This window comes from Phocoena phocoena, chromosome 11 (assembly GCF_963924675.1).
Source record: "Phocoena phocoena chromosome 11, mPhoPho1.1, whole genome shotgun sequence".
NCBI classification, from domain to species: Eukaryota; Metazoa; Chordata; class Mammalia; order Artiodactyla; family Phocoenidae; genus Phocoena; species Phocoena phocoena.
In genome coordinates, this window is record NC_089229.1 from 41,605,740 (window position 1) to 41,622,291 (window position 16,552).

At 43.1% G+C, this 16,552-nt stretch overlaps 1 protein-coding gene across 3 annotated transcripts; it reads left to right on the top strand.

The window, feature by feature from the left end:
• Positions 1-7,963: 7,963 nt before the first annotated feature.
• CSRP2 (cysteine and glycine rich protein 2) lies at positions 7,964-16,196 on the top strand. Of its 3 annotated transcripts, none has more exons than XM_065887157.1 (5): positions 7,964-8,075; positions 10,767-10,935; positions 14,423-14,552; positions 15,231-15,324; positions 15,914-16,196. In XM_065887157.1, exons 1-5 carry the CDS (start codon positions 7,964-7,966, stop codon positions 15,988-15,990), a joined length of 582 nt encoding a protein of 193 aa, XP_065743229.1. In that variant the 3' UTR covers positions 15,991-16,196. The 3 variants fall into 3 exon arrangements, with proteins under 3 accessions (XP_065743229.1, XP_065743230.1, XP_065743231.1); XM_065887158.1 differs by having other exon boundaries at positions 15,231-15,306; positions 15,914-15,990; XM_065887159.1 differs by lacking the exon at positions 7,964-8,075 and adding an exon at positions 11,234-11,321 and having other exon boundaries at positions 10,812-10,935; positions 15,914-15,990.
• Positions 16,197-16,552: the final 356 nt, after the last annotated feature.

The following is a 16,552-nucleotide window of genomic DNA, read 5'->3' on the forward strand; positions in this document are numbered from 1 at the left end:
AGCCCAGTTTGGGAGAGGTTCCTTGTAATTAGACTCTGTTCTGCACTTTGTTGAATATAGGGGGAAACGGCTATCAGTGAAAGCCTCTTCCAGAAGATCGCTGACTCTGAACAGTATTGCCTAGGCCTTGCCTGGAGGCCAGCTTTCTTCCCTTTGCAGATATTCACAGGTTTCCTCAACTGTATCATTTCCTGGGCTGGTATTTGCACGGCATCCCTTGTGTTCTATTGGGTGGGGTTCCCTACACTTGGGGTCTTGATTACCTAGGATGGTAATACCTAACTTTTTTGTGTCATGGAACTTTTTGGCAGTCTGGTGAAGCCTCTGGACCCCTTCTCAAACTGTTTTTAGGTGCATAAAATAAAGTACATGGTACCAAGTTCAGTGATCCCCAGAATTTCAAGGAATCTGTGGACCCCAGGTTAAGAACCCTGACTGACTTACGGGAGTTTTCTCAAACTGGACTGTGGAGGAGCCAGGCACAAATTCTGATTATAAAAATTGTACATTTTAGTGTAAGTCTTAGAGGAAGAAGCAAAAGTATATTGTGAGTCATTTGCAAAGGATATCAGGTTCCTTGCTTTTTTGTTTGTACCAACAGTACTACTAATTGTCCTTGACTAATAAGAGGACACATACCATTTAATACATTAGGGCCATATGACTTCCCAGTTAGGTTTCATGGTGGCTTCTCCTCCAGAAGAGGAAAGCGAAGACAGAAGCAAATCTGCATACCTCCCACAGCAGGACAGAAAATACCCAATTTAAAAGAACTTGTGCTAGAGCCACATCAGTCACTACTGTATTTGTGTTGCTAGCAGTGTTTTAGTTTTAGTGAAACATCAGTCAAACTCAGTATAGTCTATTTGAATTTCTCTGGTATTTTTAAGTTGAATTGGTAATTGTGTTTTGGTTTTACAGTTATGAGCCACTTAATAATCTACACCTCAGCTTTGCCACCCATGCAGTGAGGATAATGGTAATGCCTACCTCCGCTGTTATGAGGATTAAGTTCATATAAGTAGACTACTTAACATAGGTATAGTAAGCTTTACGTAAGTATTTCTAATTACTGTTATTTATCATGTGGTAGGCATGATTCGAAGTACTTTACATGTATTGTTCAGTCTCAAAACTGCCTTACGATATAAATAAGCAGTATCTCCGTTTTTAAAATGAGAAAACGAACAGATCAGATAACCAGCCTAAGATCTTTTGGCAAATAAACAGTAGTCTTGGCATATAAGTCTCAGTCTGACTCCATGTAAAAATCACACAAACATTAAATTGTTTGAATAATTGAATAGCTCGTAGTTTGCACAGATTGTGGCTATCTGAGGCTGGCAGGTGGAGGTCAGGGTGCCCGAGCTGAGAGCGCAGTTGTGTTCTAATGTGTGATTTGACAGCCTCCAAATCTGGGTCAAGGTGTCCTCCGAGTTGAAGACATGAGTGGCAACAGGATACAGAATTACTAATGAATGGTGAGGGTGAGGTACACAAAGGACAGCTTATTAGATAGAAGGGAGGCTTCCCCCAGTAGGAGGATGGACTTCGGTTGGCAGAGAGGACTGGTAGAGAGTACTTTGTGGTTGAAAGTAGCAGTTTGGGTATGCGATTAGCACATAGAGGACACTTGCTAACTGCTAGGGGGGTGGATGAAGACTGGCCAGAGAGGAAGGTGTTCCTGCGTGTAAGTTGATAGCTCAAGGATTGATCACGCTCAGGTGGTTTGAATGTTCTCGACCCTTCAATCAGATATGGGAGTTTGGGGGACAGCTTGTGGTTCTGGAGTCAGACATGAGTGGTTGAGCCTAGACCTGCATCTTTGGAGGTCAGTGACCTGAGCAAGTCCCTTAACCGCTGAACACTTGGTAACCATAATCCGGCCCGCTAGCGCTCCTGAAGGAAAAGGAAAACAATATTTGTGGAGTACAGGCTTCTGCCAGGTACTTTACGAATGTTATCTCGTTAACCAACCATCCTACGGCAGAGCGCTCATCCATTTCCAAGTTATAGCTGAAGACGTGGAGGCTCAGATGTTAAGGAACTTGGCCAAAATCACAGAGCTGGTAACTGACTTGCAAGCTTACATCTGTCTCATTCTGAGTTCCACACTCTTTCTCTTATCCCTGGAATGTCTTAGAGGTGGCGCGTGCACTGCAGTTTCTATGGCAGACATTATTAACCCCAATGATCTTTAATGTGGAACCTTGACTGGTCTCCAGAATCTTTTCCAACATAGTTCCAGGAACCCACTATCAATCAATCAATAAGATGAAACTGTTTTGGCATCGCTCCATCAATAGACCATACAGACTTCCCAAAGCCCCTTCTACACGCTTCTGTGATTTGGGTTACTTTGCTGTTATTTGTTTACATACTTCTACCACCAAAGCAGAACTCCCTGAGAAACAGGCACCCTTCCTTTACCCTTTTATCCTCAGCTCCCAACCCAGTATATGCCTTATAAGATATTGAATTAATAGATTTATAGGAGAGCTTCATAAACAGTACAGCATTACAGTGTTTATTAGCTGCCCCTACCCTGGAAGAATTACTTGAGGTTCAGAAATGAAGTCGGGAGTTAGCTGGATGAGAGGTTGGGAGGGAGGGAGGTAGGTCAGTTTTCCTGATGTAGAGGGATTAGGGACATAATGAAGGAACGGATGGACTGAGGTGGGTAGGAGAAGATAAGTATTGATAACAAAGACTGAACATTGCTAAATACTGATGATAAAGGCGGCCAATAATTGAATGCCAACTGTAAGCATTTTCTCATCTCATTTTCTTAACAACTCTGAAAGAAAGGTTCTGCTACCCTTATTTTGCATATGAGGGAAATGAGGCTGTGTGGACTCCAAAATCCATCTTCTTAGTTCATCCTGAGGCCGAACTCTCTTGAAGACCAGCTTGAGGATTTACCTTTGGTAGAAGAAGCCAAATGGAACTTGGAGCCCATCACTAAGACACAGAGAGTCCTACCCTTGGCTCAGTGGTATTCACTCAGATAAGGGAAGTAGACTAAGCAGGTAGTTTGGGTTGCAGAAGAAAACCTTTCTAGAATGGGCACTGAGTACAGCTTAATTTCCAATTAATTACAGCTCTCAAACTCTGGCCCCTTTAAAAATCATTGTAATTGGGGACAGTTACATATTCCTTAACAAGTGACCCCCTCTGGATGTGGCTCAAGATGAAACTGGTTTATAGTAGATTCTCCTTTTGGGAAGTTATAGCATAATAACAAAGATTCTGTATAATGACAAAGCCCTGCATGTAGTCATAAGATGTCAAATCTTCTGGAAGCATTTAGAATCTGGGTTTATAGACGGATTCACTCGGCATCAGACCAGTTAATTTAAATTACAAGCGGCGGCACATAGGCTCAAAATTCATGAGTTTGAGTCATTCAGATTCTAAAATAAGGCAGTCAGCGCAGCACAGGTGGGGAGAATGATCCCCGTGGTCATTGGTTATCTAGAGTATGAGCTAACTTTACCGCAAGGTGACTCAGATTTAGACTATAGTAATTTTCTTCTTGGGCTAAGTCTTACTGATTCTGGGTGGTGTCTTAGACTGGGGAGAAGCAGCAAAGAGAAACTGCATAGGTGTTTGGATGTAAACCAAGCTTTTTAATCCAACACGGTGGATAAATCCTAGTGCTGGAGCTCTTTCAGGCAATGAGAACCAAAGAACAAGACAAAAAAACTGAATTGGTCCATGTTTGGCCTCTTTTGCGAGGTGTATGTAACGTGGGGTTTTATTTCTCCTCTTAACCATTTTGTAAATTAATGCATAGGATCGGGGAAAGGCATGCAGCCCAGATTGCTCAGTGCAAATCCAGTTTGCTGTGATTAATGTCAGCTGTTGTGGAGTAGTGCAGCCAAGGGCTTGTGGGAAAAATGAAGCTTTGGGTTTTTGTGTGTATGTTTTTTTTTTTTAATATATGCATAGCAATGCTAGGAGTGACAGAAATGGAAGATGGTCCCATTTCCCTCTGCCAAATTCAGCAGACACGCATAGGGGTTCACCCTAAAAGTGTAAATTTGAACTTCATTTCTTAGTCCCCGCAAGTGCAACTGTTGTTATACTTGCAGTGCATTGTAATGTTCCAGAGAAAGGTTTATGAGTGACTAATCAGATAACTTTTTCCTTTACTGTTTGTTGCTCTGAGCTGTGTTCTATAGATGCTAGTCAGTGGGCTTCCTATAGGAGTACTGATGGCAGGATGGACCGCATGAGATGCCCCTCCCATCCTCAAGCCACCAGTTACTGGATGTCTGCCAAGGCGTTTATTTACTGTGTCTTATCTTCACAATATCTCTGTGAGGTAGGGAGAGCTACCTTTCCCCCCTTTTTTGCAGATAAGAAAATTAAGCCCAACATTGCACAACCATTGTAATACTGAAGTTAACCCAGGTCTGTCTAAATCAGTGTCTTCCTCTATCTCTCCTTTCCTTCCTTCCTTCCCTCCTTTCCTTCCATTATGAAATATTTCAGACATACAAGATAGAGAATAACATAAGGAACACCCAACTACCCACTATCCTGCTTAAAAAATAAAACGTAAATCCATCTGAAGCTTTCTGAGGATACTCTATTACACCATTAGCCTGGCCCACAGAGAGGGTTATTCAGAAATCCTTAGGAAAGCCTTTAAACTGAGTGGAACTTTTAAAAAGGTAATGACTTGGAAATTTTACTGAGAATCCAAGAATGTGACAGAGAAGTAGGGCAGTGCTACCTTTGTCTTTATAAGCATAAGATCAAATTGGGAAGAGTAAAGACAAGTTGAAAAAGGAAGGATTCCTTAAAACAATAGAAATGAAATATTTTGACATATGCCAAGCACTCTGGTTGATGGTGTGGGAGAAGATAGAGCTGCGGTCCCCACCCACAAAGGAAGGAAGCTCTTAAAATGGTAAGCTGAAAAGGTATTGGATAGGTGTTTCCCGAAAAGATGACCTATTCACATTTGGCTGGCGTGGCAAGTACAGTAAGAATCAGACTTGACTTTACAAGGGGTGAATTCAACCCTGAATTACACAAGGAAAGGGAAGATATTCTTCCTTTTTTAAAAGTCCAAGTTGCTCTATCATAGAGAGAGAGTAACACAGAGTGATGAGTTAGTTTTTATTTGTTAAATGTTTTAGAGACAACCGAGGATAGTGTTTTTTTAAATGTTATTTAGAGACAACCGAGGATAGTGTTTGTCTTGATAGAAAGTCTGGCTCCTTATTGGTGATTGCTCCAAAGTAATTATGATACGGGCTGGTGATACGATGACCCTTTCTAACATGATGAGAAATGCCTTGATGATAAAAGTATTTTAAAAGCCAGCTGGGCTGTTGATGGTTGGGATCTGATTTTAAGTCACTGTGATGTCATTACCTGCAAGTCTGGGTTTGCTGTTTGGTTTCCTCAGAAATCATGGGATACTTCCAGCAGACGTCTGTTGTATCTGTGAGCATTCCAGAACATGGGTAGCTTTGGAGCCATGGGGCAAAGTCAATATCATTAACTGCCCTCCAAACTCAAGCCAGTGCAGGCGCTGAAACCAAGTTTTGTGTCAGGTTCTATAGCCGGGCTCAAGTTTCACTGTGGATTTAAACAATGGAGCACCAGTCTCCAGGGACAGGAATAAGAGATTTATGCAACTACCAAAGAAAAGCTTGCAAGTATATTCCATTGTTGCTGGATATCGATCCTATATGGATGCCTTCACAGGAGCCTGGTAACGTTTGTGGACCCTAGAAATGACTCTATTCCTGTCTGAACAAGGGAAACAGGCTTTTTGCAAGTTGAGGCCAACAACGTAGCGATAACTAGTCGTATCAGTCAGGTCTTTTTGTGTGTCGTTCCTGTTTGTTTCTAGGACCAGGGGCTCTATCTCCCAAGGCTTAAAAAGGGGAATTTATTGGCTCATATAATTGAAGAGCACAGGATACAACAAGGCGCGGCTAAAGACTATCTAAACTAGTCTCTGTTTTCCTTTGTGCTGGCTTCCTTCTTAGGTTCTTTCCTTCCAGACAGCTGCTAACAACTCCACTCCTGCACTGGCACAGTTCTAAACCCAAGGCCGGGTTTAACTTCCATTGAACTGGCTTGGGGTCCTGTGCCCATTCCTAAACCAGTCGCCATGGCAGGAGGGGGAATGCACTCATCTGACTGCAGTGATGCATCGCAGGTCCAGCCCTGGAATTGAGGGTAGAGTCACACCCTCTAAACTAGTGCTTCTCCAACTATCTGTGGCAAAGGACCATTCTTTTTATTTTAATTTCCAAATACACACTGATTATCCGACTGTCCTCTGTCCAACAGGACGAGCCCACTGATCATGCTCTTGATTGTTGTGGCATAAAATTGTAGAAAACTTTCTAAACGCTTCTCTGAATGTTGTCTTGAATTGGTAGCCAGCACAGTGGACTGTCACCAGGAGACCACATTTTAATAAGTACTTCTCTAAACCACGTGTGCCAAGAAAGAGATGGTGGCTGCCCTCGAGAAAATCTGGGGGAAGTATTACCAGAAGAGGCGCCAGAGAAGGCTGTGCCCCAGAAGGGTGCCCAACACAGTGGTTAATTCTGTCAATCTTTCTTGTGTAAAGGCCTCATCTCAGTGTTTAGGGAGTCATTGTGTTCTGGATTGTCGAAACGGTGTAGGATGGGCAAGTGGGATAGGAATTTTCTCCACCCTCCTTTTTATCTTAAGGACTGAAGATTCTTCAGCCTTTTGCTTAGCAGCTGTCCTTGTCCCTTTTTTTTTTCTAGCCAGACTTGAGTTAGTAAGGACATCTCAGCCTTCTTAGCTAGCTGTTGACTAGAGAGGCAGCAGCTCATCCAAGGAGACGCAACAGACAAGGGCTGCAAATGGCACTCAGCAAAGGGAAGTCTGGAAATGATGGTGGGGATGAAAGGAATTCTTCTACTGTGTTTTTAGATACCACTCAGGGCAGGTCTGACATAACACGCTGTCTCTGCAGGACAACTTTCTGCACTGGCAAAGGCACTTGAGCACACTGGCCATTCAGAACTAGGCGCTGTAAACTGGGTCCAGGTATACCAGTTCATTGCGAAGGAGATTAGAGCACGTTGCCCTACATCACAGCAAGATAGCCAAGGACTTAAACTTCCGGTTCTATCCCCAGGCCACACTGCTCAGAGGTTATTCGGACACAGTAAACAAACAATTCATTTTGCCAGGAAGGCAACTTGGTAGCCTATTCTGTGTGGACGGACAGGCCCACCAGAGAGGGAAAACCAACTGTCGGCTGGACTTCAGGACACTGGGATTAGTGAAGCACAGAAACTTAAATGATAGCCATCTGGATGGGTGTTCGTTGTGGTTACTCCCAGGCTCCAGCCATGCAGTTGTGCTAGTCAGAGAAACAAGTGTTTATGCTATCATCTCTCATAACTTGAGCAGAAAATATACAGCTTAATCTTGCCGGGCCGTCCAGCACTTCCCTCCTCCCTAGAAGTGTGTCATAGCTCGTGTATGTTCTATGGTTAAGAATCTGGTGATGTTACAATGAATGAAACATGTAAAAACCTCCACCCAAGTGTAAGTTCTTCAGCTGGGCCTTAAACCAGTTCATTTCGACTGGAGGGCGGGCGTGGGCAGCGTTGGCCTTTCCACTCCCTACACTGCTTTCTCAGCTCCCGCGGGTGCTGGCGGCAGTCTGTTTTGTGCTTGGCGACCTGCACTGTGGTACTAAACGCAGGTCCTTTGTCCTGTAGGAGAAAAAAACCTGTGCACAACAAGCCCGTTTCCTAGTGAGGGCTGTGATTTGGGAGGTGAGACGAGGTTACTTTGGAGGAACGCAGGTCTTTTACAGATGTGGTCAGGGCAGGTTATGAAGAAACCAACGCTGTCTGCTGTCCCCTGGTGTAAAAAGCCCTCCAGGGGGCGTGTGAGACGTCTCGTACAGTAGGGGCCCGTCCTAACGATTCTGTCTTCCTGCAGGATGCCCGTCTGGGGAGGTGGCAACAAGTGCGGGGCCTGTGGGAGGACTGTGTACCACGCAGAGGAGGTGCAGTGCGATGGCCGAAGCTTCCACCGCTGCTGCTTCCTGTGCAGTGAGTCTCCCCCCGCGCTCGCGTGGACACAACTCGTGTGTCAGAAGCTTCAGTTCACCGATTTCAGGAAGAAACTGGTTTTGTTAACAAGGATGATTTTAGCAGCCCCGTGGTTTCTGCCTGTCTGTCCCCATGGATAGTGCAAGCGCTCAGCCTCACAGCAAGGACAGCAGGGGCGACCCAGACCCTTGGCCTCTGGGTCCCCGTAGCGCTTCGCCTCCACTTGGCACCCCCTGTACTTTATCTGTTGTCACGTCTGTCTCCCCCGCTTCACCGAGACCTCGGGGTTGTTTATAGTCTGGCACCCGGCACAGTTCCTGGCACATCCCAGGGGCTTGGCTCCGATTCCTGAACGAACGGCTCACTCCCCATCCGCCCCAGCTTTCTCATTCTGGCGGCGCTCCTTCTCTTTGAAACCTAACTGGCTGGTTTCTCGCCACACTGTTAGGTGAAATTCACATGTCTAGAAGTTCAAATTCTGTCTTCTCTAGTAGTAGTGAATATTCAGAGTTATTTCTTGTTATTGATGTCCTAAATTTGAGGGAAAGGAACGTAGGATATGAAAATCCCACAGAAGCAGGTGGGGAATTACTGTTGTTTATAGAGAGAGAATTACCGGAGTGGCTGGTACAGACGGGAGGCAGACCACGAACCAGCACGTGGGCGTCTGCTCCAGTGATGGTCAGTACCTGATAATGAGAGAAAGGGAACAGGAGAGAAGCCCCCTCTCCCCGGCAGATTCCTTCTTAGGACAACCAAGTCTTCAGTCTTTAAACAGGAGAGTAGCTGCTTCAGGAAGCTCAACATTAATCAGCTTCTGATTCAAATGACAAAATTTTCTTGAACGCAGGATTTGTTACGTGAGGAACCCACCCGTCTGTGCAGCTCTCCGCTATATCTAGAGTACTGTGCAGTGAAAATTACTGTTAGAAACTGCCTGTGTTAAAAAGAAGTCTGGTTACGCTAAGGAATAATCTTCAGAAAGAGTTTCCCTCACAAATTTTAGTTGTCCTTCTCCTTCTAGGCACCAGCATTTAAGGTGTCTGGACCTTTTTATACAGCAACTGCTTTGCAGACGACCAGAAACAGACAACAGAGAGTTGCAGTTACGAAGAATACAAATACAACATATGAATGTTTGCTATGTACGCCTCCATAATAGCTAGCATTTCTCAGATTTGGTTTAACCATTTCTTCTCTTAGAAGTTAATTTTTTTTAAAGGAATCCATATTTTTCAGCAGCTTTGTAACCGAGAGAGTATGTGAACGAAGAGGAAATGTAAATATGTGAGAAATTGTTCTTAGTTTCCTCTAGGTTAAACCAGGATGTCTACACTGTAATCAAGTCAGTGTTTATTAAATGTCAAGGTCTTTACTGGTCATCTTTATTACTCCTTCCTAATACGTGCCTCTGCTGACTAAAGCCTTTTAAGGAAATAATTCAGAGTAGTTTGCAGACCTTAGGAGAATTTTACTGCAGAGAATACGGACGAGGCCTAGGGGGAAAGGGGTGGTTCTCTAGTCAAAATCTCATACATTTAAACTTGCTCTGGTTAATAAATATGTGTTTAAAACCAGTTTTTCTATTTAATCTGTCTGTTAAGGGTGTTTGTTCTTCAGCAGTGTACGGTTTTAGGTTAACTTTAAGCAGATATATTTCAGTACTTGAACCTCAACAGCAAGGTTCAAAGTAGATGATGTCATTTCTGTTCTACCAGAGAAGACTTCAGTCTAAGATAATAGAAACTTCGTCATTTAACTCTACTCTGAAGCAGCCAGCTAGTCGCCTTTCCCTGCCCTTCTTTCTGTCCTTCCTCTTTTTGTTTCTCCCTCTCTTTTAAATAAGGGGCGGGGGGAATCCCCTTTTCTACTGCACTAATCTTGGGTTTCCTGCTGCCCGATTGTGCTTCCAGTGAGCTCTCTCACAAGTCTTTTTTTTCTCAAGCTTAATTGAAGTCTTAGAAAGTGAAATAATGTCTGGATAAAACATGATGACATTTGGCAGTTTTATGAAGTGGGATACGTGGAAATGTGGTAAGAAATCCATCAAGAAAGAATGTGCTCTCCTTTGGGACTGAAGGGAAAACAAATGCAGACTTTAAACCACTTGACGATTTTCAGACATACTTATCACTGCTGGAGAAGCCGGTGGCGAGATGAAAGAAGACTGCTTTTTCCCTTCTGGACTACTGATGAAGACTAGAATTCTGGGTTTAAAACCGTTTTTATCCCTGGGGGTGCTTTTGGGGGAGGAGGGTCTGCAGAGGCAGCTTGCCCAAGGCGCTCCTACCCTTGTGTTCTTTAATACTTGGATGAAGGGGATGAAAAAGATTGAGCGTTCCGCAAAGTGCTAGTTTTGTTCCTTTTGTTCGTGTAATTATAGACATCTTGGAAACTTCTCTCCCTCTTGTCTGGGGGGCAGATCCTACTAAAAAGTTTGAGGCTTCAGGATGTTAAAATTCTAATGTATTTCTGAAATGACCATCGTATCCATGGAGGAATGCAAATTGTCCTCACAGGTAGCGAGCCGTCCAGGTGCTCTCCAGTGGCTTTTGGGAACCAGAGAATAAACTAGGAATGTGAGAGAGCCTGTGCCTTTACCTCTTCTAGGCCCTGTGTCAGCCCCACCATTGTTCTAAGGAAAAAGGCAATCTTTGGCATATTTTTAAAGTCTAACTTCTTCCCCCTCAGTGGTTTGCAGGAAAAATTTAGATAGTACAACTGTGGCAATTCACGATGACGAGATCTACTGCAAATCCTGCTATGGAAAGAAGTACGGGCCGAAAGGCTACGGGTACGGCCAGGGCGCGGGCACACTCAACATGGACCGGGGCGAGAGGCTGGGCATCAAGCCCGAGAGGTGAGTCAAGACCACGTGACCTTCAGGAAGGCATGGTGGCAATTCATGTTGCTTGGTGAACGGGAATCTGGGAGTTTCCAGATTTTTAGCTTGAAAGAATCAAAGACAATGACTCAGATTTTCTAGTATAAACTAATGACCCTTCTTTAAGCTTGAAATAATGGACAGTTTGGGACCTGGCAAAGTTCTTATTGATTATTGCAGTGATTTCCAGTCCCGATTTTTGGCATTATGAGGTGTATCAAGGAGTTATGATGTTGTCAAAAGCAAGTGGTTTAAATTTACTTCCATTTCACAGCACTTCAAAGACCAGACATCATGAAATCAAATGATGGAGAAATGCAGCATCAGAACCATGAGATGCATTTCTCGTGTGTAGTTAAGCAGTCAATGAAAATTCCTGTCAGCCCTTCCACGTAAGAGCGTTTCCTCACCAAGGAATTACTTTTCTCTAGCTTACAATTCTTACTTAAAAATGGAAATTATTTCCTGTATTTGATTCCACGAGGTTAGTGTTACTAAATTTTAAAGGTTTCGGTACCAAAGTAAAGTGCTAAATCTGCCAAGCTTCACTTAGTAATTCATGTTGAGACATGATTTCTTCACGTGGAATTTAATTCCTGTTCTTGACTAATTCCCTCATTTGAACTTCACATTTTCCTCATCCATTTTATATTGAAGAGGCCAAAACTGTGTAATACTCCAATAAGATGGCCTTTCCTTGGACAAGGCCATTAATTGTGCCCTTACTGTAGACTGGACACCGTGCAATAATATATGGTAGCTCATGTAATCCTCACAACCCTATAAGGTAGGCTTTCCTATCTTAATCAAGAACAAAGTGAGACAGTGAGAATTAAGTGATTTGCCTAAAGTCACACTGCTAGTTAATGGTAGAGCCTGGAACTTAACCCAGTGTAACTCCAAAGCTTATGATCTTAAGCACAGTGCATTATGGTATGCCTGAAATAACGTCTGCTGAACATTTAATGTTCATTCTATATAATCCTCACAGTAACTCTGAGTTGAGTTACTTTGTCCCTACCTTATAGATAGGACACTAAGGCTCAGCTCACACAGGTAAGTGGCAGAGCCAGGATTTGAACTTTTGTCCTTTTGACCCGCATACTTGTGCGCTGTCCTGCATCGAGGCCCACCTCTCTGTTCTCTTCTTTCTTCCACACTCACTTTCTGAGCTGTGGTGCCTTGCTGGGCATCGGTTGTACGAGGGCTGACGCATTCATTGCTGCATGCCATCACTTGCAGGACCCCAGCTTACCTCTGACTTTGTTAAAGTTCATTGTTCTTGTTCTGCTCTCCCTTTCCAACTTGTTAAAATCTATTCTTGTTTCCCAAGATTTTATTTCAAACACATAAACCTGTACACATTCCCCCCAAACAAAACTCATCCATGACCCCAAAAGTAAGTCAGCAATTGTGGCCATGGGTTAAAGTCACAAAGACCAATGGCCCCTCCTCTTTACCTACTCCTGCTTCTCCATATTCTCCAATAATTAGCCAACCTTCTATGCTGGCCTGTGTTGATCTGTGTCCTTGCCTCTTCCCCTTCTTAGCCTGGCCACATGTTACTCATCCTGCAGGACCAGGTGTAGGGATTTCCTTTTCCAGAAGCCCCTCTTAATGACTACTCTGGGAGTACCTGCAGTCTGGACTGCCCTTATGGCACATGGTCATCGTGAAAGTTACGGGGACCAAACAGCTTCGTGGGGATCTCTTGAAGAGGCACCACTGAGTGGGCAGAAACATCTTCCTTGAGGCAGACCTGCATTTTTTAGTTCAGGCTCACCAATTTACTAATTCTCTAGCCCTTCAGCAAGTTATTTAAATGTAAGCCCCTATTTCCTCATCTGTCATATGAGGTAGCAATTAACCATGGCTTCTGAGGTTGCTGGAAGGGAGGTGGGAGATAATCCACATAAAGTTCTTCTTAATATGATTGGCAGATTTGGAAATTTTTCTTGGAAAACTCCTAACTGCAAGTGTTGGATATCATTGTGAATAGCTTTTAAAGATCACTTTTAAAAGTAAGTACAGGTGTCCCTTGGTATCCATGGGGGATTGGTTCCAGGACACCCCACGGATATAAAATCTGAGCATGCAAGTGCTATGTAAATAGTTGCTGGCGTGTGGCAAATGCAGGTTTTCCTCTTTGGAACTTTCCAGAATTTTTTTCTCGAATATTTTTGATCCGAGGTCGGGTGAATCTGTGGATGCACAACTTGTGGATAAAGAGGGCTGACTATATATACAGTGGGTTGTGGAGATTTTTTTAAAAATGTGCCCATATTAGGGACAATGGAAAATTCGGTCCTGTGAATTAGTACTGGGAATTGGTATTTGTTGCTTAGAATAAAATTTCCAGTGGACACATCAAATATGATTCAAGAAATGCTGTATATTAAACAACTTAGGTAGAAGTGCAGAAAACCATTAAATGACTAAAAAATGGATATAGTGGAGATGAAGATATTAAAGATACATGTAAAGTTTGAATAAACTTTATGAAAAGGCAGTATTCCTAAATTAACACTTTATTTTAAATATGTATGTAACCTATTTAATAAAATATAACTAGGATAAAATTGTTTTCCTAGTAGGAAAAATCGACACTTAGCTACCCTTTGCAGAGTGCTAACTCTTGTTGTCACATCTTATCTGCTCAACCTACTTGTAAGGCTTTAGGAAAGCCTTTAAATCTTTTCAGAGCCCAGAATGGTGTTCTGCATGGTAGGTACATCTACATACTGAATGGAAAAAAATTACAGAAAGTGACAGGAAAACAAGGTTTACCTAGTGACCTGTAAATACTGACAAAAACAGTATATTATACAGAGAAAAAGTAAAGATAAACAGATCACAGAGTAATAGGCAAACTTTCTAAAATATTTTCCCATGAAAAATGTAATTTATTCATACCTTCCCCTAATATATTGGGGAATTAAGTAATCTGTAAAACATACTTAATTTTCCTAGTTACTGCCTAAGTCAGCTGACCTATGTGCAGAACTTAACTGCTTAAGTTACTACTGATTTTTTTCTATCTTCTGTGAAGTAAAAAGCTAGCTGTGATTCCAGTGGTAATATGAATAATAATAATAATGATATGAATGTGGGGTGAAAATATGTGCTATGGTAGGTTTTCATAAAACACAGCATAATTGTTTAGTGGAGAGGTTAGCACTGGGGATTCAATGAATTCTGATTTTAGATTCAGAGGGACAGACATTTAAGTTTGGAGCCTTGTCTTTTTGTAACAATAATGAGCCCATAAATAGGTTAAAATAATAACTGGTCAGCCCCTGAGATTTATTTCTTCCTCCTTCTTTCCCCTGTACTGGCCTGTGGAGGCCTCCAGCCAAGGGACAGTATAGCAATTAAGTCCCAGAGTGCCATTGTGTCTGCCTTGTAAGGCTTATAAGGCCCTTTGGAAAATCTTGCCTAATTCCTTTTCTCCCCTTTCCACAAGTGTTCAACCTCACAGGCCTACGACAAATCCAAACACTTCTAAATTTGCTCAGAAATACGGAGGTGCTGAGAAGTGTTCCAGATGTGGGGATTCTGTGTACGCTGCCGAGAAGATCATTGGAGCTGGAAAGGTAAAGTGCCGTCTTGAGCTAATAGCAGCGGATGACTACTCTCCACTACCCTTCTCCCACAGGCCCCTCTGCAGCCCACTCAGGTGCTCTGCCTTATAAATAAATGCTTGAATTAAACTTTTTCTTAATTGAATTTCCATCTGAATCATTAATTTTTTGAAGTGATGCCGTTATCTGACAAATCACATCTGTGTTTAAAAGAATCTTGTTTTCATAGGGGGCGCTCCTGAAGGTGTTAACTGTCAAGGGCAGACTTAACAAACCTGGACTCTGCAGGTTCTTCAGTGTAGTGAAAGGGAAAAAAACCCCAAAAAAGCAGTGACTTAAGGCACCTGATGCTAATTTGGTTTGAAGAAGTTGCTTAACCACTTCACCTCTTTGAGCTGCAGTGTTCTCAACCGTAAAGGAGGCGGTCTTCAAAGGAGCACACAGGGCTTGCGGCGAGGTTTCAGACAGCTCTTAGGGAAACGGCCCTTCCGTGGCACAGCTCCCGGTCCGGTCCGTGTCTTCTGTGGATGAAGTCTGAACTCAGCCCTTTTGCAGGCAACCAAGAATGTAGAGGGTCCAGTTTCAGCCTTCTAGTTGGGGCTGACCCACAGTAGTCAGGACTCTGTTTTGGGTTGATCTTCCTGAGCCACTGTGCCACAGCATCTAAACTTACTCATTCCTCTCTTCCAGCCCTGGCACAAAAACTGCTTCCGATGTGCCAAGTGTGGGAAGAGTCTTGAGTCAACAACTCTGACTGAGAAAGAAGGTGAAATCTATTGTAAAGGTAAAATTAACTTCAGTTGTTGGTGTCCATATGGGTATCTCACACTGGCTGTTAGTGAAGGAAATGTCACTAGCAGGGGAAAAAAAAAAAAAGGACAAAAAGCAGTCTGAAAATGGGGAAAAGCTGGGATAGTGCCACTGGGTATCTGAAAATAAAAGATCTAGAGATGCTTACAGATGACAGAAAAACCACAGAACATTTTTGATGATGCAGTAAGTTAAGTTCCTAGTCATTTAAAACTCCCCTACAAATAAAAACAAACAATAGTCTTCTTTCAGCTTAATGTTTTAAGCAAAGCATATGAATATATGAAGGTCACAGACAAATATATAACTTGTCTGGCCCGATTTGCATACTTGTAACTCAGCTGGGACCACGAGCTGAACACTAGGGAACCAGAAGACTCGGACTCACCTTTGCAGCTTTAACGTAGTTACCACATGGCACACTTTAAACCTTAAATAAGTTGAACTCTTCTTGGCATAGCCAACAGCTTTTTCAATTTACGGATGTCTGTTGATACATCAGTCTTAAGCAATGCTGGCAAAGCTTAATGGACTTGCACTAACTCTTCCCTTTTCTTTTGTAGGATGCTATGCGAAAAACTTTGGGCCCAAGGGATTTGGCTATGGCCAAGGGGCAGGAGCCCTTGTTCATGCTCAGTAGAGGCGCAAACCCAGAACCCAGATAATCTAGGCACAGATAATCTAACACTAAACTGCTGTGAAATTCTACCAGTACTTAAGTACTGTATGTTGCCCTGTACTTGGCTAGGCCAGCTGACTAGTAGGAAGAGAGCACTATATCTTTTCGCTTTATTCATCAGCATTTCAAGAACCATTTCTTTTACGTTTTAAATAAAACTTCAGCTTAATTTAGTGTTCAGTGTCTTTCAATTAACCTTTTGGAGGAGTGCTGTGATGTCGGTTAGTGGTAAATCATCTGGGTCCCCACCTTCATTTTTATTGGTTAAAGAGAGTCCACCCCATTAAGCAGTTGACTCACCAGGTTAATGTTTGCATTACAGCTGTTGGAAAAGATGGCTCTCTCTAAGCTGGCAAGTGTGCCTCCAGAGTGAGGGTTGCTAGGCAACAGGTCCCGCCATTGCGGCTCTTCAGAGCTGGCAATTAATTCAGCAGTGCAGAACTCCTGCCTGCCTGCCCCACTCTAGCTCAGCGGTTGCTCTTCTCTTGCTGGGAGCAGTTTCCTAAAGCATGGCTCCTGGACA

What these genes read in the sequence shown, in the direction of transcription:
- CSRP2 (XM_065887157.1), top strand. Translation starts at nt 7,964, where the DNA reads ATGCCCGTCTGGGGAGGTGGCAACAAGTGCGGGGCCTGTGGGAGGACT. An exon ending in CTGGGCATCAAGCCCGAGAG is followed by an intron (nt 10,936 to 14,422) that starts GTGAGTCAAGAC and finishes CCTTTCCACAAG; the next exon opens with TGTTCAACCTCACAGGCCTA. An exon ending in AGATCATTGGAGCTGGAAAG is followed by an intron (nt 14,553 to 15,230) that starts GTAAAGTGCCGT and finishes CCTCTCTTCCAG; the next exon opens with CCCTGGCACAAAAACTGCTT.